The 21,362-nt window shown below is 42.4% G+C and overlaps 1 protein-coding gene across 4 annotated transcripts in view; it reads left to right on the plus strand.

The window, feature by feature from the left end:
* The window catches only part of cux2b (cut-like homeobox 2b), a 99,088-nt gene extending 81,528 nt beyond the window's left edge, over positions 1-17,560 (plus strand). For all 4 annotated transcript variants that reach the window (XM_006797512.3, XM_035910636.2, XM_006797513.3 and 1 more), the window contains 13 exons: positions 535-639; positions 4,859-5,050; positions 5,157-5,215; positions 5,308-5,356; positions 5,840-5,939; positions 6,285-6,914; positions 8,815-8,913; positions 9,096-9,934; positions 11,873-12,038; positions 12,180-12,485; positions 12,583-12,771; positions 12,871-13,147; positions 13,606-17,560. In XM_006797512.3, coding sequence (XP_006797575.1) covers positions 535-639; positions 4,859-5,050; positions 5,157-5,215; positions 5,308-5,356; positions 5,840-5,939; positions 6,285-6,914; positions 8,815-8,913; positions 9,096-9,934; positions 11,873-12,038; positions 12,180-12,485; positions 12,583-12,771; positions 12,871-13,147; positions 13,606-14,404 — 3,810 coding nt within the window. In that variant the 3' untranslated portion in view covers positions 14,405-17,560. The remainder of the gene's footprint in view (positions 1-534; positions 640-4,858; positions 5,051-5,156; positions 5,216-5,307; positions 5,357-5,839; positions 5,940-6,284; positions 6,915-8,814; positions 8,914-9,095; positions 9,935-11,872; positions 12,039-12,179; positions 12,486-12,582; positions 12,772-12,870; positions 13,148-13,605) is intronic.
* Positions 17,561-21,362: the final 3,802 nt, after the last annotated feature.

Consider the following 21,362-nt stretch of genomic DNA (forward strand, 5'->3'; position numbering starts at 1 on the left):
CGAAGCCCCGTCGGTGGGCGTGCTACGGCAGCACGGCTCCACTCAGCAGAGAACAGGAGACTGCCGAGCGCGATTGATGCCGGAGTGCCGAACGCCGGGGTTCTTAGTTATCTCATTGCCTTGATTGCTTCCTGTCCTGGTGATACTTCTTTTCTTCTGCTTCCCTCTTCTCTGCTCTGATTTTCTCCCTCGCTCTCGTTCTCTCCCTCTCTCTCTGCTGCTGCTGCTCTCTGCCAACCGCTCCCAGATAAATGTTCTCAAAATGAATCATTAATTAGCAGGCCGGGTGTGACAGAGCAGGTAAACAGTTTGGGGAATAAAGTGGGCTGACTAAACACCCCTCGCAGCAGAATAAACCAGTGGCTGCACTCACCTCCTTGGGCCCCTGCTCAGGTTTTTGCTAAATTTTCTGAGCGAGGCCTTTTTTTTTTTGATTTACTATGTTAGTGTGCTCTCGCTGTGATCAACTCATTAGCCAATTGATGTGGCCGGTGTATGAAAACTGAAACGCTGTGATGCCGTGTCTGTGCGCAGAGAGCGGAAATGGCTCAGAGGGAAGTGGAAAGGCTAAAGGAACAGCTATCCAGTGGCCACAGCGTCACTGCAGGGAGCTGCCATCCAGCAGAGGGCACTAGCAGGGTAAGAACTGTTACATGTTGGGTGTAAAATATTTAATTTTCTTCTTCTTATTTTTTTTTTTTTAATGGCCACAAATAATGTATTACTCAACTGCAGGTATCATTTTGAGATATTTTACTTTATTTTCATTCATTTTCAATCCAGTCCTTGTACCTGACCATAGTATTGAATAGTATTGTATATAAACATTATGTAGGAGTAGATAGTGGATAATAGGTATTGATTTGTAAATAACTGGACATGAATAACTTCAGTTTATAATATAATATTAGACTCTAACTGTTAAGCTCGTTCTCTTTCTTTTCACGTGACTTTGCTTAAAGATGGAACAGATTTTTGGGTCAACTTGAAAGAAAGGCACACGTAGAAACGAGAGAGCAGAGGTCAAATGTGATATAGATGTGATCAGATTTCATTCAAATATTTTCAAGCTATCGTGTTTATATATCGTAAAATACACAGCTCAGCAAAAAATCCATTTTAAGTTTTATCTTTAGACACGTTTTTACTAGCAGCCACACTCACATGTTCTCATTTCTTAAGTTGAATCCATTAAAACAAGGTGATTTACAAATTTTACAGCTATTAGTCGAAAGCCTGGCATATCTGAGCATGCTGGGCAGTGTGTCCTTAGAAAATAGAGGAAATGGGTGCAGAACAAAAGTACTAGTTGGTCTAAAAAACCTACAACAAAAAATCTACAACAGATGAACGGTGTCTGAAAGTGATGTCCTTCAGAAATAGGAACAAATCCAGCAAAGTCTGACACAAGACCTCAGAGATAAACTTGGCCTTTTAGCTGATTGTTCACTGAAGCGTCAACAGAAACGGTCTCAGTGGAAGGATGGCTGTCAAGAAGCCCGTTTGAGGAACGCAAACCAGGAGAAAAGGCTGAGGTTAGCTAAATTACACTAGAACTGGACCACTGAACTGAAATTCATGGAGTGATGAATGATCCCAAACACCCTACCAGCATACCTGGATTTAAAACAAACAAACAAAGGAACACGGATGGATGGTCTAAGCATGGATTAGACTCCCCAGAGCCCCGCCCTCAAAATTGCAACTTAGAAAAGATAACAAACAGCCATAAATGCCTTCATAAGAATAAGTTAATACCACATATACCTAGGGCTGCTCAATTAATTGAATTTTAATCTCGATTACGATCTTTCAACGATCATTAAAAATGACTGAGACGATTATTAGCCCCTCCCTCGTGCTTTACTCTCGCACTGCTCCGTGTGGCAAATCGAGCGCACCTCTCTGCATTTCGAACACGTGTCACAACAATTAAGAGGACCCGAGGGAAGCTCGGAAAGCTAAGCAGAAGTTATTTGGAGAGGAGAGTGACTGCAGTTGGTTGAAAAGAGAGGTAAAAAAACTTCAGTGGTGTGGAAACATTATGGGTTCGTGGAGTCAGACGTGGATCAAGTAGACATAGTGTGTAAACTTTGCTACAGTGTCGTAGCTGCACCACAGAGCAACACTGCAAAGTTCACTAAACATAGATGTTTACATTTTTCATTTATTTTTTATATTGCAAACATTTGCACTGTTATCAGTATTTGCACTATTTTATATTATTTTTTTGACAATCTTTAAAGTCATTATTCAATACATTGTTATTGTTAAATAAATATCGTCAAATAATCGAGATCTCAATTTCAGTGAAAATAATCGTGATTATCATTTTGCCATAATCGAGCAGCCCTACATATAACATTTCTGGTGAAAAATACAGTGAAAAGTCTAAAAGTAACTCCATGTGTTTTGTCCAATTGTTTCACTCTGCAAAGCCTTCCAATTGGCTGGATTTTTCCCTGTGGGTCTTATGTTTGACACCATTGAACTGTAACTTTCAGTTCACATGTTAGCACATCAATCAAATAATGTTGATATAATACTACTACTAATACAATAACCACAAATTTGTTAAATCCATTTTTTTCTACAGTTTATACCATAACATGTAACACAACAGCTAGATAAACATACACAGATCAGTACACCTTTATTCTTCATGGCATAGATTCAACAAGGCACTGGAAACATTCATCAGAGACTTTGGTCCATATTGACAACGAATCACACAGTTGCTGCAGATCTATGATGTGAATCTCTCATTCTGCCAGATCCCAAAAGTGCTCTATTGGACTGAGATCTGGTGACTTCTGAGCGCAGATAACTCATTGTTGTTTTCAAGAAAGCAGTTTGAGGTGATTTTAAGTTTGGGCAATGGCGTTTCATTCTGCTGGAAGCAGCCATCAGAAATGTCTCCCACACCAACACCACCAGCACCGACCTAAACCAATGATACAAGGCAGCATGGTCCATCCTTGCTTTCATGGTGTTCGTGCCAAATTCTGACCCTACCATCCAAATTTTGCATCTAACTTGAGACTTGTCAGATTAGGCAATGTTGTTTTCAATCTCCTGTTATCTTCTTCAAGTTTGACATTCTCTTCTGCATTGGTTGTAACAAGTGGTTATTTGAGTTACTGTTGCCGCTAGGGCTGCCACGAGTAGTCGACTAGTCACGATTACGTCGACTATCAAAGTTGTCGACGACTGATTTAATAGTCGACGCGTAGTTTGAAGCTTTGTAAGATCACAAAAGCCGCAGGATTAAGTAGTAGGATTTAAGAGTGTAATAACGGACTGAAACAGAAGATGGCAGCACTGCATGTACAAGGATGCCAGCTGCCGTTAAACCCCGAAGAAGAAGTAGCTCTGTCCCAGAATTCATAGCGCAGCCCAGCTCAGTTTCCAACAATGGCGGCAGCTAGTTAGTTTTAATATTACTCTTATTATTCTTTCTGGGTCACAAAATAAAGTTTAACATATTTTCAGGAGAGAATGTAGCTGTGTAAACCTCAAATATCTGCTCAGTTTATCAAGACACCACATATTTTCAAAAGCACTCGGACGTTTTCGGAGACGTCTGTTACCCACTAGCTCGATAGCTAGCCGGGGGCAAGGCTCACTAGAGCCCGTGAGAACACCGGACTCCCAGCAAATTGTTTTCAAACCCACCACCGTCTTTCGCTACTCAGGTTAAACATGATATATAAGTAATTTAGATAACTTAAAATTTTTATTGTTTGGCTTTTTTAAAAAATATTTTATTTGTTCCTGAGTAAATCGGTTTGGCTGAGATTAAAGTTATAGTTTTTACACAGCTGACTAAACATCAAGCAGACAACTGATTATCAGAAGTGTGAGATGCTCGAGAATATGCTCCGGTGTCCCGTTATATTTTAGATAGCAAGGAGTTTATTAAACTTCACCAAAACAATCTGCAAATTTCATTAAAATTTAATAAACTATCATCTTGTCTTTATTTTTAGTTAGCACATACCTTAAACACTTAAAGCTGTAAGCTAATGATAGTTATATAAGAGCAGATGCTGCTGGTGCAATAAGCTGTACGTTTTATGTCCAGTGGATGATGATCTGATTAGTCGACTATCAAAATAATCGTTTGTGGCAGCCCTAGTTGCCGCCTTATCATCTTGAAGCAGTCTGGACATTCTCCTGTGACATCAATAAAGCATATTCACCCACTGCCACTCTCTAGGGTTTACAGAGAATGACCCTAAAGTTAGTTGTGTAGAAAAATTACCAGTAGAGCGTCATTCTGAAATACTCAGACCAGCCCGTCTGGCACCAACAACGATGTCATGGTCAAAGTCACTTAAATCATGTTTCTTCCCCAGGCTGATCGTCCGTTTGTACTTTAGCAGGTCATCTTGACCATGTCCAAATGTCTAAATGCACTGAGTTGCTGCAATGTTATTAATTGATTAATTCATTTGTATTAACAGACAGTTGAACAGGTGTACCTAACAAAGTGGTCATTAACTAGATATTAGAGCATCTTAAAAACGTATTATGTACACGTACCTTTTTAAAATTTTCAAACCACATTTGACGTTTTGTTCTGTACAAATCACCAGATTATGAAATTATGAAATCCCTGCCAGAGGGCTTTTTAATTGGTGTAGAAATATTGAATGTGTTGTCTTTTATCAGTCTCTGAGATAAATTAGAATATGCTGTTAATTGCGACCTCATCATCTTTGCAGAAGTCATATTCTCTCACCTTTCATTACCACAGCAGAGGTTGTGATTCACGGGCTGCCCTCACTCCCTTTATCACTTTTTTCCTCTCCCTCACTCTCACACCTTTTGTCACATCTTCCTGTCACCCTGTCAGGAGAAGAACGAGAAGGGAGAGGTGTTGCCCTCCCAGCTGGAGGCTGCCTTGCTGGCTAAAGACCGTGAAATCCTCCGCCTTCTCGAAAACATTCAGCGGCTGCAGTTCACACTGCAGGAAGTTCAAGAAACCTCAGCCAATCAGATTCTAGAGCTGGAGCGCCAGGTAGCCTATAAGACAGAAGCTATAGAGGTGAGTGGCTGGGACACATGATGGGAAATGTGGGGAAGAGTCGTCTGTCCGCAGAATCTCTTATTAATTCAGAGTAAAATATTATTCTTCTGTGTTTTTGTTTCAGAGATTAGAAGCTAAACTGCAATCCCAGATGGACTATGAAGAGATTAAAACTGAACTCAGGTGGTTGATTGATATCGAACGTGTCAGTAATTCATAGTAATGTTAATGTACATCTAAATATATGACTGTGCTTCTTTTGGTTTTCGCCGTAGTATCCTAAAGGTAATGAAGCTGGCTTCAGCCAATGGCAGCTCATCCCAGGTACGCATGTTCCTGCACTTTGTACTTTTGTGTTACTCGCAGCAACAACTCCACCTCATTGTTAGTCCATTTAAAAAACTCGGCGCTTTTCCTCAACATTTTGCCGCGACATTTCAGAGAGCGGGAAAGTAAATAAGCGGCAGACAGAAATGAGGCAGGTCGAATCTTCTTGCGTTTCACGCATGCGCAGTACTGGAACATAAGCGTTTTCGGCCGTTTCAATGTGGACACACAACTCTGTGAAAACGGCTGAAAAGGGTAGTGTGGACGCGGAGCGTTTTCAGACAAAAACGCCATTTTCAAATTTATCCGGGCTAGTGTGGACGTAGCCTTAGTGCCAGAAAAGAATAAATACAGCAGTGCAATTGAATGCATCACTGGTCCATCATCCATTATATCCAATATAAGGATATCGACAGCCACTACAATGGATTAATCTAGAATTAACAGCTTTTGTGTGTGTTTGGGTGTGTGTGTGTGTAGGATTCTGCTAAGGCTGCAGAGGCTCTTTTGCTGGATAAAGAGGCCTTTCTTCCATCTCACAAGTACCTGGTGGATAAGACCCGAATACTACACAGCAATGGTAAAATAAATGTCTCATTTTTTTTAGCCTATAAAGTTAAAAGAAAACTAGTACTAAGAGATTGTTAGTTTCTAAAAGGTGTTGAGTTTTGTCATCTACCAAATACTGCCCGTTTGTTTGGCACTCACTGGGCAGCTGATTCTATAGTTGATTACTTCCACATTTAAATCTCTGTGCTTAAACTGAGTTTGCATAATGTAGTCTGGATTTGCAAGGGTATAAAATAAGCGATTTAATTCAGGAAATATCTTTTATAAGCTGAATAATAGTTAGGTCTTCATTGTTAAAGCCATGTAGCTGTACACATCCCATGTGTCCTGAGTGAGATGGCTTTTCTGTCACCAGATGATGACCATTCTGAGGATGCAGGCAGGGAGATAGGCAGGCCGCCCGGATCCCACTCATCCTCCTCTCAGGTGGACAGTCGTGCCTCCCCCAGCCCCGGTCCCCCCACCCTGGACCGCTCCTCCTCCAGCCATGATCTCCCCCGGCCTTTCTCAGTGTCGCCGTGCTCCGGGGACCGGCTGTCAGGAGACCACATCCTCCACAAACAGCTGTTATCTCCACACTTTAAAAAGGATGGCCTCATGGCTTTCCCTACCGCCCTCTATGCAGCCAAAGTCGCGCTTATGTCAGCTTCACAAGGGCCTGTGGGGGCGGGCAGCGTTGATGCCGGCTTGCCCAGCGACCAGTCAGAAAGCGGCAGCTCGACCGCAGGAGACGATGACCAACTGGACACGGCGGAGATCGCCTTCCAGGTGAAGGAGCAGCTGCTGAAGCATAATATCGGCCAGCGAGTGTTTGGCCACTATGTGCTGGGCCTGTCCCAGGGTTCGGTCAGCGAGATCCTGGCAAGACCCAAACCCTGGAGGAAGCTGACTGTGAAAGGCAAAGAACCTTTTATTAAGATGAAGCAGTTTCTGTCTGATGAACAGAACATTCTGGCACTCAGAACCATCCAGGTCCGACAGAGAGGTGAGTGCTAACTGCTGTGTGTCACAGCCTGGGTCTCTGACCCATCGCTCTGAGTTTATTTTTGTATTCTTCTCATGTTAGCTTTGTGATAATGTGTTATTCATGTCTTTGCTTAGGTTAAAGGCAGCCATTATTTATTGTTTCCTCGGTTTCCATGTTTGGATTCTTGCCTAGTTTATCATGTGTTTTAGGTCTGTAAGCTTAGTGTTGTCATATCTAGTTTCCTGTTTTATTTTGAAGTTGTGTGTGTGAGTGTGTGTTAATGTGGTTAGTTTTACTGTCCCCTGTGTTTTCATTATGTTTAATTCTAGTCAGCTGTGTCCTCATGTGTTTCCACCTCCCTGATCACCTCATGTGTGTATTTAAGTCCTCATCATCTGTTATCCACATCATAGTAAATCATAGTCTGTTATTCAAGTCATTGTTTATCATAGTTTTCTTAGTTTTCATGTTTCCATCTGCCATCAGCCAAATAAAGGCTTGCTCTTTGTTTGAATTCAAGCTCTGTTCTCCTGTGTCTGCATTTGGTTCGCATCTGAAGCACATCGGCTGCTCAGCCGTGACACTGTGACAGGACACGGACTAAATGAAATCCATGCTGCAACACACAGATGTATAAAGTGCAATACACAATACCATTACAGCACATAACAACAGCTGACATAGCGTCAGAAAGTTTGGCAATTTAAGTTTGTTTTAAGCATAATTTAAAGACCGCTGGCTTGCAAATCAAACGTTAGAAGTGACAGTGATTTTCATCCACTGCACTGATACATGACAATAGATGAAGCACAGTGAAGGTCATATTTTACAGTAACGATGAAATAATCAAATTAATTAAACAAGTACCAGTCTGGAAACCATTAGGCTAGTCTGCTGACTGCCGGCAGCCAGCGGATATGTGTGCTAAGACTTCTGTTCTGTGCTCTGTTCATTGTTTTTGAATGCAGATAAATGGGGGGGAAAGCTAATAAAAAGTGAAATCATCATCAGATAACTGTGGTTATTAAAGGCATTTTGGTACAGCCATTCCTCTTTGGCTCTCCATACAGACAGTTTACTTGCATGCAGCCAAAGCTTGAACATGCACTGCAAGCAGACTACAAATGGTATCCAGAAATATTCTTAATAAAATAAGTTTTTAGACAAAGTGCATTTCAGAATGCTTAGCGGAGACCTATTGCACTAATTTGCAAGTCCCTGTTTTTATTCCTAGACTAACTTTGTATAATTCAAAATAATCCTTATTTAGCTTCCCCTTCCCTTTAAGGCAGCTGTCTTCTGATTGGTTGCTGTTTCCAATCAAAATCTTTGAAAGACATGTTGTCTGGGCTTAGTGGTCACAAGCAGAGCTGTGTACCTGTGATGACCATATTAGGCAAATATTCTCTCACTGACATCAATGAGAGGCAGAAGCAGAAAAAGCTGTCTGAAGGCTTCACACAACTGGATATTCTGACCTCATTATTTGAAACTTGGCTGATGTTTGTTATGAGCATTCGTATACAATATATGACTGAAAAGCTTCATCAGTTCTGTGCTACTATGTACGCAGAGGGTTTTAAAGCAGATGTATTGGTGGCTTAGCTCCTGGACCTGTGCACATTTAAATCTTCTACATTTAAATCTACTTGGCCCTCATCCTTGACTTCATCACAGTTTCCTCTGCCATGTTTATAGTGTTACTTTTAAACTTTGTTTTCTCCCTAGATTCACAGCTTTTGAAAGTTGAGCTTCCCGTATACTGCAACCTCAGACAGCACGCGCTCAAAGGCAGCCATTGATCTACCAGTCAAAAGCAAAGCCTTGGAACTGCTCTCTGATCAACCATCCCACTCACCCCCTCCTCTCTCCTCCCTCTCTCTCTATCTCCATCTCTTTCTGTTACCCTCTGTGGCAGGGAGCATCACTCCACGCATCCGAACTCCTGAAACTGGGTCAGACGACGCCATTAGGAATATCCTGGAGCAGGCTAAGAAGGAGATCCAGTCCCAGAGGGGTGAGGATGAAGCTTCGAGTCATAAGTCATAGTTAAAAGCCCTATTGATTGTTTTTTGGTTTTTTTCCTATGCACAATGAGTTCTATTATGTATTTTGATCAGTACTTGAATGCATCTAGATTAGAAAGGAAAGGTGATTTGAGTGTGCGTCAGTGTCAGCGTGCGTGTTTTTCTTGTTTAGGTGATGTCAAGTCATCTCTAAACAGCTCATCAGGCAGAAGCAGTAATGGGCCTGGCAGCAGCTCTGACGACACCATAAAGAGCATCCTCGAACAGGCCAGGAGGGAGATGGAAGCTCAGCAGCAGGCCCTGATGGAGATGGAAGTGTGCGGCAGGGCTTCGACTGCTAGCTCAGGAGTTCAGGTGGAACGTCTGGGGCCCCCCGAGCGCTCCAGGGGCCTGCCTTTACCCATCTCCATCAAGCAGGAGGAAGGGGGCTGCATTACAGTGTGCACATCCAACCCCGTGAGCAGCCCCCAGACACCCCTCAGCGTCCTCTCCCCTGCCGCTTTCGTCCAGAACATCATCCGCAAAGTCAAATCAGAAATCGGCGAAGCGGGCACCTACTTCGATCAGCACTGGTCTCAGGAGCGGGGATCTATGGTGCTCGGCGGCGGAAGCAGCTCTCGGCCCTTCAGCTCGGTCTCCCCTTCCTTGTCTTCCTCCTCCTCCGGGCCCTCCACCTTACCCCGGCCGTGGCTGCGTCTGGAGAACGGCGAGGGTCTCCCCAACAGTGAGGAGGCCTCTGCTGCCGAGGACGAGCTGAGCCTGAGCCGGCCGGTGGAGGTGAAGGTGGAGTCAGATACCTCGGTAAGCGGGGAGTCCCCAGGACCCGGCCCGGGACGCCTTTCCTATTATCCAGCATATATCCCCCGTGCACTGAAGCCCACCGTGCCCCCGCTGACACCAGAGCAGTATGAGATGTACATGTACCGGGAGGTGGACACCATCGAGCTGACTCGGCAGGTGAAGGAGAAGCTGGCAAAGAATGGCATCTGTCAGAGGATCTTTGGTGAAAAGGTCAGATGTTGGCCTTTCACATTAAACGCATACTGCAAATGAAACAGCCGGCAAATACAAAAGAAGAAAAATGATATTAAGGATTTAAACTTTTCAGATTTTCAGAGCATGTGAAATATTAGACTGAGGTGATCTCAGTAAACATAAAACACATTTTAATTATGTTAAAAAAAGAACATAAAACTTATCCATGTGGAAAAGTAATGGACTCCTTTTAAACCTAATAACAGGTCCCGACACTTTAGTAGCCATATCTGCAGCTCAGAGCTTTGCATAATACGGTGCTGGTATTTGACATCGCTGTGAAAGAATTTTAGCCCGCTCTTTAGAATTTCTTGCAGCAGACTTGACATAATGATGTGAAGTCTTGACATTATATGCCCTGTAAAAAAACGGTTAAAAGTTTGCCGTTTTATTACTTTCTGCATACAACATTGTCCTAAAAAGCCTTCAGGTGCTTTTCCCCATATGTCAGACAGCAATAGATTCTGCTTTGCTGCTCTTCCTTTGAATCCTAGTTTCTCGCATCTCTTTCTTAACCATCAACATTTTTAGCTGAGAGGCTTGCGTTTGGTTGAGTTGTCATTCGTGCCCTTGAAAAGCCTTTTAGAGGCTGCCCGCAAGTTTTACCATACCACATTATTCTCCCTAGCTGTCACAGTGGTTTGGGAGGGCTTTCCAGAATGAGGCATCTGAGCAGCTCATCTCTTTCCGAGTTACATTTGTGGTGCAATGTGCTTGTGGGACTTTTGTGGTGTCAACCTGAGGGAAATACGGCTATTTTTTATTAATTAATTAATTTTTATCGGGTGTTCCTTAAATTAATAACATTATAATCTCAGTCTCTTATCAAATCCCACTGAGCATCAAATGTCCAGTGATGTTTTCTGGGGTTTCTGATTAGCGTCTCTGTTATATCTGAATTTGGTTGAAGGGTGAAATGTAAATTTTTGGTTTTCCACTGAGAATTTTTCTAAATTTAGTTAAATTTGGTTGTTAAATGGTTGGGATAAACCAGCCATAAAGCATTCACTCAAGGTTCTTTGACAAAATATATATATATATTATAGAGGTCTCAGTGCTATCAAACTTTACTGCTGGGACAGCTCGGTGGTGCAGTGGTTTTTACTGCTGCATAGCTGAAAGGTTCTGAGTTTGGATCTGTTGCTGGAACGTTCTTTCACTTTTCAGCCAAAGTCATCTTTTCAACAACTCTTTGCTGAGCAGAACGTGTTAGTTTTCCTTCACCCAGGTGTTATATATTTTTTTTAAAACGGTGTGTTCAGAACACTGTGTTTTTATTTGCATTTTCCCTGAAATGAGCTACTGAAGACTCTGTATCAGTTTTGTTAGTTCAAGCCCCAGAAAGTGTGCCTTTATTGTCGGTAAAATCCCTCTGGGTGTCTTCCTAGGCAGCCTTTGTGATATATCACTTTATTCTGTCTGGAGTGGATAAAATATAACGAGTGTCACAAAGGTTTTTCTGAGTAATATGAAAGGTGCTGTCTTCCTTCTCTACTGTGTTGATATGACTGTTGTAAAATATCTTTAATGCAAGTCCCACTAAAGCTGAAGACGGTGCAGCAGTTTTTTTTTAATTTTTATAATATACGGTCATGTGGGAAAAAAAGGAAGACAATTTATCACTACAGAAATTTGCACATTTGAATTGCAGAAATATAAATCACATATGAAAATAATCAAATATGAGGTGTGCTGCAAATCGAACTTATACCATTAAACATGAAGATTTATAGTACATTGTCTCCCTCCAGTGGTTGTATGGGGAAAGTGCATGACCAAACAGATTTCCATCTTTCGCAATAATAACTTGGAGCTTCAGTCGTTTCTGTGCAACATATACATTTGATGTGAGCAATGACATAGATAGTGTGTTTAATTAAAAGGTAAATATATCAACCAGTGTTTGTGTTCCAGGTGCTGGGGCTTTCTCAGGGCAGCGTGAGTGATATGCTGTCTCGGCCCAAACCCTGGAGCAAGCTGACCCAGAAAGGCAGGGAGCCCTTCATCCGTATGCAGCTGTGGTTACTGGATCAGCTAGGACAGAGCCTTAACCAGCCCCCAAACCAGGGCCACACTCAGGGTGAGTCTGCATTTCTTGAGAATATCTAGACTGCTTGAGAAACTTTGCAACTGAATAAAAACCAAACAAAAACACACACAGCTTACATAGTCAACTGCGTGTATTTATTTGATTGGTGTGACTGTTCTTTCCTACTTACAGATAAAAGCCCAGTGACGGCCCAGTCCTCACCATCCCCACCTCCCAGCCCAGCAGACAGCCACCCAAGTCCCCTGGTAGAGCCTGTGAGTCTCTCCCTGGAGAGCAGTAAAGAGAACCAGCAGCCAGAGGGCCTGAGCTTGGGGTTGTCCACCCACCCAGAGGGAGTGAAATCCACTCCCAGCCTCATGACCCTGCATCAGCCCACAAACCCACTGGGCATCCAGGAGCTGGTGGCCATGTCTCCAGAGCTAGATACCTATGCCATCACCAAGAAGGTCAAAGAGGTGCTAACAGATAATAACTTAGGTGGGTCTGAGTTCACAACTTGGGATAAAAAACTCCCCAAAACACTTCTTAAAGACACCATAGCAACTATACACCTGTGTATATTTGTTCTCCACAGGCCAGCGTCTTTTTGGGGAGACCATCCTGGGCCTGACGCAGGGCTCGGTGTCTGACCTGCTCTCCAGACCCAAACCATGGCACAAGCTCAGTCTGAAAGGCAGGGAGCCCTTCGTCCGCATGCAGCTGTGGCTCAACGATCCTCACAATGTAGACAAGCTGAGGGCCATGAAAAAGATGGAGAAGAAAGGTGGGAACCAGAGTCTACTCTGTAATATGACGGAGGACATGATTCTGACACGTTTGTACTCTGCATGTCATACTCTGCATGTCTCTGTCTGCCCTCCAGCTTATTTGAAGAGGCGATACGGCCTGCTGAGCACCGGCTCGGACAGCGACTCGCCCAGCACTCGCTCTGAGTGTGTGAGTCCGGCTTTGGCCTCTCTGGACTTGTGCCCCTACAGCCAGGCGAAGAAGCCTCGGGTGGTGCTGGGAGCCGAAGAGAAAGATGCCCTGAGGAAGGCCTACCTTTTAGAGCCCTACCCTTCTCAAAACACCATCGAGATGCTGGCGTCGCAGCTCAACCTCAAAACCAACACCGTCATCAACTGGTTTCATAACTACAGGCCAGTCCTTTGTAACCTTTACAAATGTCTGTTTTTGTTGTTTTTATTATTACTGTACATTTACTTTAGGTGGACAGCTCACACTACAATCAAAATCTGTTTTTTCTTCTCTGGCCTCCAGAGCTGTGTTGTCCAGTGTTGAAGAGAACCGCTATAGAGCCATTTCTTGAATAATATGGCAAGAGACATTACAGAAATTTTCTTTAGGAACTATTTTCTTTCTATTGTCTACATCCAGCAGAAAGAAAATAGGCAAATAGACGTGTATGTTTTGTTTTTTTTGAGTAATCAAGTCCTGATTTCTGAAATGTAAAACCTAAAGAGCCAAAGGAAGAATATGTAAATCGAATTTTGTGATAAACTGTCTCTTACACTTCAACTGAAATCTGATTTAGAAAGTAAACTTTAGTCTCTAAAGTCTCTTTCAGTCAATGTCTAACTGTGGTATTTGTGTGCAGGTCCAGGATGCGACGGGAGGTGCTGATGGAGGGTCTGCCAGACAATGACACGGATGCTGAGCACCACAGCTACTCCCCCTCAGTGACACGGAGCCCTCACTCTGACGGAGAGGAGAGGAGGCTGCAGCAGCCCTCAGGACACATCCATTCCAGCCTTCCTCTTAGTGCCAACACCTCACTGCCTCATGTCAAACAGGAGGCATTAGACAGGGAAGACGACACAGAGGAGGGAAGGGAAAGCTCGGCGAAACAGTCCAGGGTTCAGTGTTTTCCAACAGCCGTGCCGCTGCCGCAGTTGAAAAGTGAGCATGAGGACTCCGTCGCGGGCTGTCGCGAGCCCCACTTGGCAGGCCAGAGCCTGAGGCAGGAAGAAGGTCAGGGTCTCTACCCTGGAGGGCTCTCTGTAGACGGCCCACAGAGAAGCAATCAGACCAGGCACGAGGGGGAAGACTCCGGAAAGTCACCCGTCGACCCGGTCAGTTTCAAGGCTTCGTCAGAGCCCTGCCGCAGCAGCCTGGAGGTCTCCCTCAACTCGCCCTCTGCTGCATCCTCACCGGGCCTCATGATGTCAGTCTCGCCCGTTCCCTCCTCCTCTGCGCCCATATCGCCCTCGCTGCCCAACCCTCCATCGACGAGCACCAGTCACAGCCTGGACCCTAACCCGCCCCCTCCCTTCCAAAGTCCCAAACTCAACAGGAGCACTCAGAGACGCACGGAGAAAATGGCCAACCTCAATAACATCATCCACAGGTTAGAGAGAGCAGCCAATCGAGAAGAGACTCTGGAATGGGAGTTTTAAGTCCACTTTAGGTGTATCCAAACCTTTGCGCCACACAGGAGAGTCTCAGAAGCTTCCTGACGTCTTTAAATGGAGCGTGGCTCCTGAAGGCCTGTCCTCCAAGAATGATAACTCACAGGAAATGGGAACACGGAGCTAATCATACGGTTGAATTCCCTACAAGAACTTGAGAGTTGAAAAAAAATTTATAAACGTGTATTAGTTCGTTTGTTTTTTTTTCTTTTGATAATGCATACTACTTTGAAATATATGTGACAGCACTAGCTGTCATTTTACCTACTGGACTTGACATGAAGACTTTTGCAGCTATGGTGTCATCAAATGTACACTGAAGTTCTGTAGATTGCCACTGGGTGAGATTAAAAGAAGACCCCTGTCTTAAGCCATTAAAAGCACTATAACTATTTGAAAAGAGACACTGACCAAATTTGCTACTTTTTGAATAGCAATTTTTCAGATTTTGTCTGTAAGACTGGACAGTTTAAGTCAAGTAACATGAAATCCTATTACTGACTGAGGGATAGTCCTTTAAGACTCTAAATATTCAACATCTTGTATGTACTTAGTTTCCTGGTGATATGTTTTGAAATATTTGTAACTCACTCGTATAAAATGTGGTTGTACATGTTGTAGAATTGTCTGCAATAGCCTTCTCTAAACCTGATGTAGCATGGTACTCACCTGACCCTGTTTATCCTCTGTAGTTAGTCACCTGTGATTATACTTGAGCGAAAACACGAGAAAAAAGAAAAAAGTTGAAAACCCTGCAAAAAATGCGAAAAAAAAAAAAAAGGAAATGTTAAACCTAATGAGTAGAGTACTTTTGAAGTGTTTTTGGTTTCTTTAGTTTGCTTTGAATAATCCTCGAGGTTTACAGTTTAGGGCCCTTGTGCTTTTGGTAGTGAGTGCAACAGTCACTTCGCACGAGCACAGTTTACACGATTTCTTTCAGACTTACCTCTCTGACTCTCTAAGGCACTGGTTCTCAGACTGTAACGGGCCAAGACACAGGACACCCAGTTTACCTCAGATTATGTTGATGCACATCATGCGACGACCATGCGTTCCATTCTTTTGCATAAACATGACGCACACTTGTTTGGACCGAGGGAGGGAAGGCGCTGGCGTATCATGCTTCGGGTGCGAGCTCACGCCTCAGAGGGTCAAACAATGAAGCGAGTGGTGGTGGTGATTGGGGGGGCTGGGGGGTTATGAGATAAATCTGCTGCTGTTCGTCCCTTTGTATGTGTTATGGAGTAACACCTGATTGATTGCACATTCTGAAAATGTGCACTGTAAATTATACGGATCAAAACACCTCAAGCACTGAGATGCTGTTTAGCTATGCCACCCCTGCTCTGTGTTGATCTACTTTGAGGCTGAAGTTCCCAGTGTTTAAAAGCATGATACGTACAGTGTGACCTCTCATCAGTCTGTAAGTACGCTATATTCAAGAACACAAAAGGTTACAGGTATCCCCTCATATTATCTTTGACCACGTGTGTATTGTGTCTGTAGACGTTTCTTTGTCATGCTTGCAAGATGTTCTTTATGTATTTTGCCTCTATTTTATACTCAGAACAGTTAACTAGATATTCAATACCTCGTGTATGAAGTACTTACAGCACTTAGATTTTTTTGATAATTGTGAGGACTCAAGAAAAATCTCAAATATCAACATTATCCTAACTTAGTGTCCACAAGTCTTTGCCTTTACTGTATCGTTGAAGTTGGTAGTGAACACTTGCACATGTCTACATAGTTCAGAGGACTTGGATTGTATTATGTAGAGATATATATTACACAATTACTAAAAAAAAAATACTATCTTACATTCTTGGAACAAAAATGTGCTGATTATATTGAAATAGAGTGTACAGATTTAATAAACCAAACCCATTCAAGCCAGTTCTGGTCTGGCAAGCTTGCCCACGTTTTAGACCTTCTCTCAGGGTAGTCTTGCTTTTTAAAGCTTTATTGAAACAGTTGCTCTCATCAGTGGTGTTGAATATGAAAACTATGTGATGTGGAGAATGACTCCGTTAAATATTCGACGAACATGTGAAAGTTGTATGATTACGGGATTTTCGACACTCACACGGAGGGGAAAAAAAGCGGATTGTTAGAAAGTCGTGGCTGTTTTGTAATTCCTTACATGGATGTGTCAAAGTACAGTGTCGAGCAGAACCACCGGGATGAGGCTAAATGGGTTGCATTTTTTAGATCAGTAGACTTTGCTCTTGGAAATACTGTTTTTTTTTTTTTTGTTTGTTTTGTTTTGTTTTTGTTTTTTTTCTTGGAGCCACAGAAGATTTCTCTCTGGTTTTCTTACCATCATATTTTGTGCATAATATACTGTATGATTAGAAGTGGCATTTCTTATGTGAAAGCTTCATTGTTTCTCAAGGTAACATGGACATATGACTGAAAATGAAATGTATTTACCCAGACCATTATCTCTTCATGTAAAGCTCATCTCATTGTTTTGCATGCAAATCCATTCTGCTCACACAACAAGGGATAGACTGTTTTTGTGTTATTGTTCTTGCACAGGGACATTGAATCAGCACTTGAAGTCTTTTTGCATTAGGGAAGTCCACACATGGTGCAGCTGAGAAATTTGGCTCTCACAAACTTGTCAAGATTATGGTCAAATCAGAACCTGAGACTGGCCCTACAAACGTTATACTTCCAGATTTATTTTGTGCCATATCACCTGCCCCATGCATTATCCTCATGGAGAAATGCCTTGTGGTGAAGTCTGATCTGAGAGCGGTGTAGGGCTTTTTGTAAGTACAGAAAAAAGCAAAGCTTTTTCTATATCACAATAGCCCTGCACAGTAGATGTTTTAATTTTATAACTGACTTCAGTCACTAAATAATGGAGAAACTGATTGATTGGCAAAACTTGAATAAAAGCATTAAGATTTGCTTATATAAAAAAAAATCTGGCACTGAGGGTTTGTCACCAAGGGAAGTTGTCATTTATAAGTCAGCTGTGGGCCAATGGAAAGAAGCATCCTTCAGGCTTAGATAACTGTCTGATGCCTCACGCCAGGCAATTAAATGTTAAAGAATGGACAATGATATGCCAAGCATCTTGGAAATGAAATTGCATAGGCTGTGTAAGCCATCAGTCAATACATAATTGTTTAAGATCCTGCTGTGTTGTGTTTTTATTTATTTTTTTATTTTATAATGAGCAATGAGCGCTCCACACATTAACATACAAAAGTTACTGCAAATTAATGTGCATATATAAAACCTTACACTGTAGCGTGCGTCCCTAACTAAGTGTAATCATTTTCACATCGCACTCTTCTCTTTCAGTGAAGGAAACACTTCATCTTTCCTATTGAATTCAGGGTCATTCATGTCCACTACATTAAGCATACAATGATACTTGGGCAATTGTGGATCTTATAAATATGACAATAAACACCACTGGATTTTCAAAGAAAAGCCAGTCAAACAAAGTAGACTGAATGTTTATTTATTTAGGAAAATGACTCACTATTGCATTCATTAATATGAACTTCTAGGAATAAGAATAATGCTTTTGGATTTCACTGATGACTAAATGTCATTGAGTTCAAACATCTGACTTCTAATTTCATTCACCAATCAGATATATAACTACATATTTTACTTTAGTGTGTAAAATTAGCATATATAATATAGTGTCCCATTTGTTTAATTATATGTTCTCTATCTGCTTATAAGACGTTTGAAAATCGATGATACTTGAGATCGCCTTTCTACCTAAATACAAAAAAGGAAAAAAAAACGTTTTAAACCTGATAATATTAATTTATCAGGCATCCCACTTGCCAGTGTTTACATTACTTACCGTGTGGCTGAGCCCCTCCCCTTTTCCAGAGAACCGCTCTGACGCGATGACGTCACTCACACGTAGGGCTCTTTAGACGGGAGAGTTCGCGGCGATGGCGACGACGGCTCGGTGTTGGAAAGGGACGCAGTGAAGCTGGCCTCGGCTCTGGTATGATTCATGTTCATTTTGGACACGTTGTTTTAATGTTTGGTAATTGCACAAGTTCCGGATGAGTCTTTGTCGTCTAACACCTCAGCACTCGTTTGACTGGTGAGTCCGCCGGTTGTAGTCGTTGCTCGGTGTGTTTTGACAGAGGCCTCCGCTCTGGGGTCCGCCCTCCATCTCATAACAACAAAAACAGTTGCAGAAAGCAGCTTCAGCCTAACCAGCTAGTGCTAGCTAGCAGATATACGCGCTGCTCTGTGTCACGGCTTTTAATGCCAAACGTCGAGTGTTAAGAGACCGCTGCATAACAGTTCACTGTCTGCCAGCAAATGTTAATTTCCACTGTTTGCATGTAAATAGCTCTTCGACTGAGCGTTAGCTCGCTAGCATTATTTTACGCTGTCGAGTGGTTGTTGATGAACACTGGTTAGCCAACAGTTTACATTACATAGCTGCAGAAAAACTAGCTAACCGCTATTCAAAAATAAAAAGAAAAAAACGAAAGAGGAGTTACTTGACTTAACAATCTGTTAGTACAAGAAACGTTAGCTATTTTATTTTTCCCCTTGCAAACGGCTTTTCGTCAACTAGCAACGTGTTAATGTAACGTTGCAGAGCACTTGCGAGAAGCATTTGTTTTTGGGTTGACCGTAGCTTATTTTTTTTTAGTGGCCAAAACTACCGGTATCTTTACATGGAATACTAACTAGTTGAAATAACATTAACTGGTGATTAAATAAGTCTAGTTTACGTTTTAGTCACCGTAGTGAAGTAAAAGGTAACGACAAAGTGTTAAAATTGAGCTGGGAAATCCTTTTCCCCAAAATACGAAGTTAGCCGAGGCTTTTGCGTTTAAACACTGTTTAGCAGCGCTGTTCAGTATGGCTACCCGGCTGTAAACGCAAAGCTCCGCTGTCAAACGTGTTGGTTCATTGTCTCGTTTCTTGTTTTTTCCTTATATCATTTCGACGCTAGAGTGTCGATAATGTTACCACTTGTGAAAATGACTGGCCTGTCACGGGATAGGAGTAAGGTTAAGGCTCTAAGGGGCTTAGACTTTTCTGTGTGACTGCTGAACTGAGAGCCAGACTGAGCCGTAGCCACGGGTCACGAGCGGGCTGCAGTAAACAGAGCCGTGTGTTGGGCAGATATGCTTTATCAGGTAGCAGCAGCAGTAAAAGTTGGCCTCTACTCTCAGTGAAGTAATGACCTCGTTTGCCTCCTTCACAACTCTCTCAATGACCGGAGATACTTTTGGCAGTACAGCGGGATATTTTGTCTTCTTTCTGTCTCCAGGCTGCTTAAATGTTCCTGAGAAGGTGTGTTGCTCTCCTGAGCTGCCCCTCCACTGACCCTCTTAGATCAAGTTTCAGTCTTTGCAAGCGTAGCTGACCTTTACAACTACTTGTGGGCCTGTTTGCTGAGAGATCCTAACAGGTTGCCTTTTGAAAAGTGATGTTAGAGGATATCGATAATGGAATGTAAGAAAAAGCTCTTTATAGATGGTTTACATGATCTGACCAACAAAGCTGCTGCTGCTTTTACTGTTTTTGAGAAGTTTCATTTCTTTTGCTCTTTCAAGGGCAACCTGGGTAGGAACTTGAAACCTGTCAGCCACTGGACAAGTCCTGCAAGGTCTTTGGCTCTGCTTGGCCAACCATTTGGGCAAATTACCAACCATTGTTGGGTAGTTGAACCACAAAGCACAATTCATTGAACACTAACATTTCTGATGTCTTTCACTACCCTTTAAGAACCTCAAAATGTGACTGTTCTTAAATATGTATTGTGCACATAATTGTTAATTTTTTATTTTTTTGAAGGTGAACATTAGCCGATCAGTTCACGTGCCTGAACCATGTCTTTATGCAAGCTAAACTGTAGGCTCGGAGAACCAGCTGGCTTATTTTCCAGTCTGCAGTACAGTTTTAAGTGGTATCTGGGCTCACATGCAAGCCACTGTGACCACCAGGGCATCTATATTTGCCAGTGAATCAAAAGAGCTTCTGTAGCTTGTGTGTCTCAGTACGGAGAAGCATTTTCTCATTATTCACTTTCATTTCCACAGATTTCCATGTCTTACTTGTGAGAGTTTCCACACAGGATCATCAGGTCTGCTTATCATCCATTCGTGATTGTTTGTGGTAAGTCTAAAAATCTGTGTTTTCACATTTTGTTCATTTTCTTCAATTTTAACCATGTAAATCCAACCATTGGATTTTCCCCCATACTGCCAGTTTTCTGACTGCCCAACATGTCATAGATGATCATCGTTTACAGTTACACATTGCATGGGAAAGGCATTTGTGCACCCAGGTGCTCATGTACAGCCTCAACGTATTATGAGCCACTCCCTGGATCCTTCCTTTTTCTCTTCTGCTTCTACTACTGCTTCTTTTATATGTGTAAACTTAAAAATATGCTCACATGCTTTCTTTCTTTCTGCCCAACAGAAACACTTAAAATTTTTGTAGAAAATGCTGCTAGTCTGTTCATGTCAGCAGAGAAATGAGAGGAAAGGAGGTGAGAGATGAGGCTGATATGCAGCAGAGATTTGTTCTGGAGTCAAACTGGGGATATTGTAGTTTGTGGTTGGTGTCTTAACCCCTCAACCACCCTGGTGGTGTCTACACAAACATGTATTTACATACAGGATTGGGCCAGGTTTGAAACCTTAAAAGTGGATTTCAGTGCATTTCTAGCACACCCACACCATCAAGAACCAGGGTTGTATGTGGGCAAAGGTGAGGGTTTCTGGTTTAAATAATTAAATGCATGTTGAACTGAATTGCAAACGTAATTGTGGATGCATTCACTTCTGGCGAAATGACAATGAAATTCTTACTAGGGTTATTGGCCAACTAGTCAGACCAATTTGCTAATTTGTTTTTCCATAAATTCTGTTTTTTGTTTTTTTTTTTTTTTACAATGGAGATCCACGGTCAGCATTCATAGTGAAAT

Source organism: Neolamprologus brichardi, chromosome 12 (genome assembly GCF_056152115.1).
Source record: "Neolamprologus brichardi isolate AB-2024 chromosome 12, ASM5615211v1, whole genome shotgun sequence".
In the NCBI taxonomy this organism is placed as follows: domain Eukaryota; kingdom Metazoa; phylum Chordata; class Actinopteri; order Cichliformes; family Cichlidae; genus Neolamprologus; species Neolamprologus brichardi.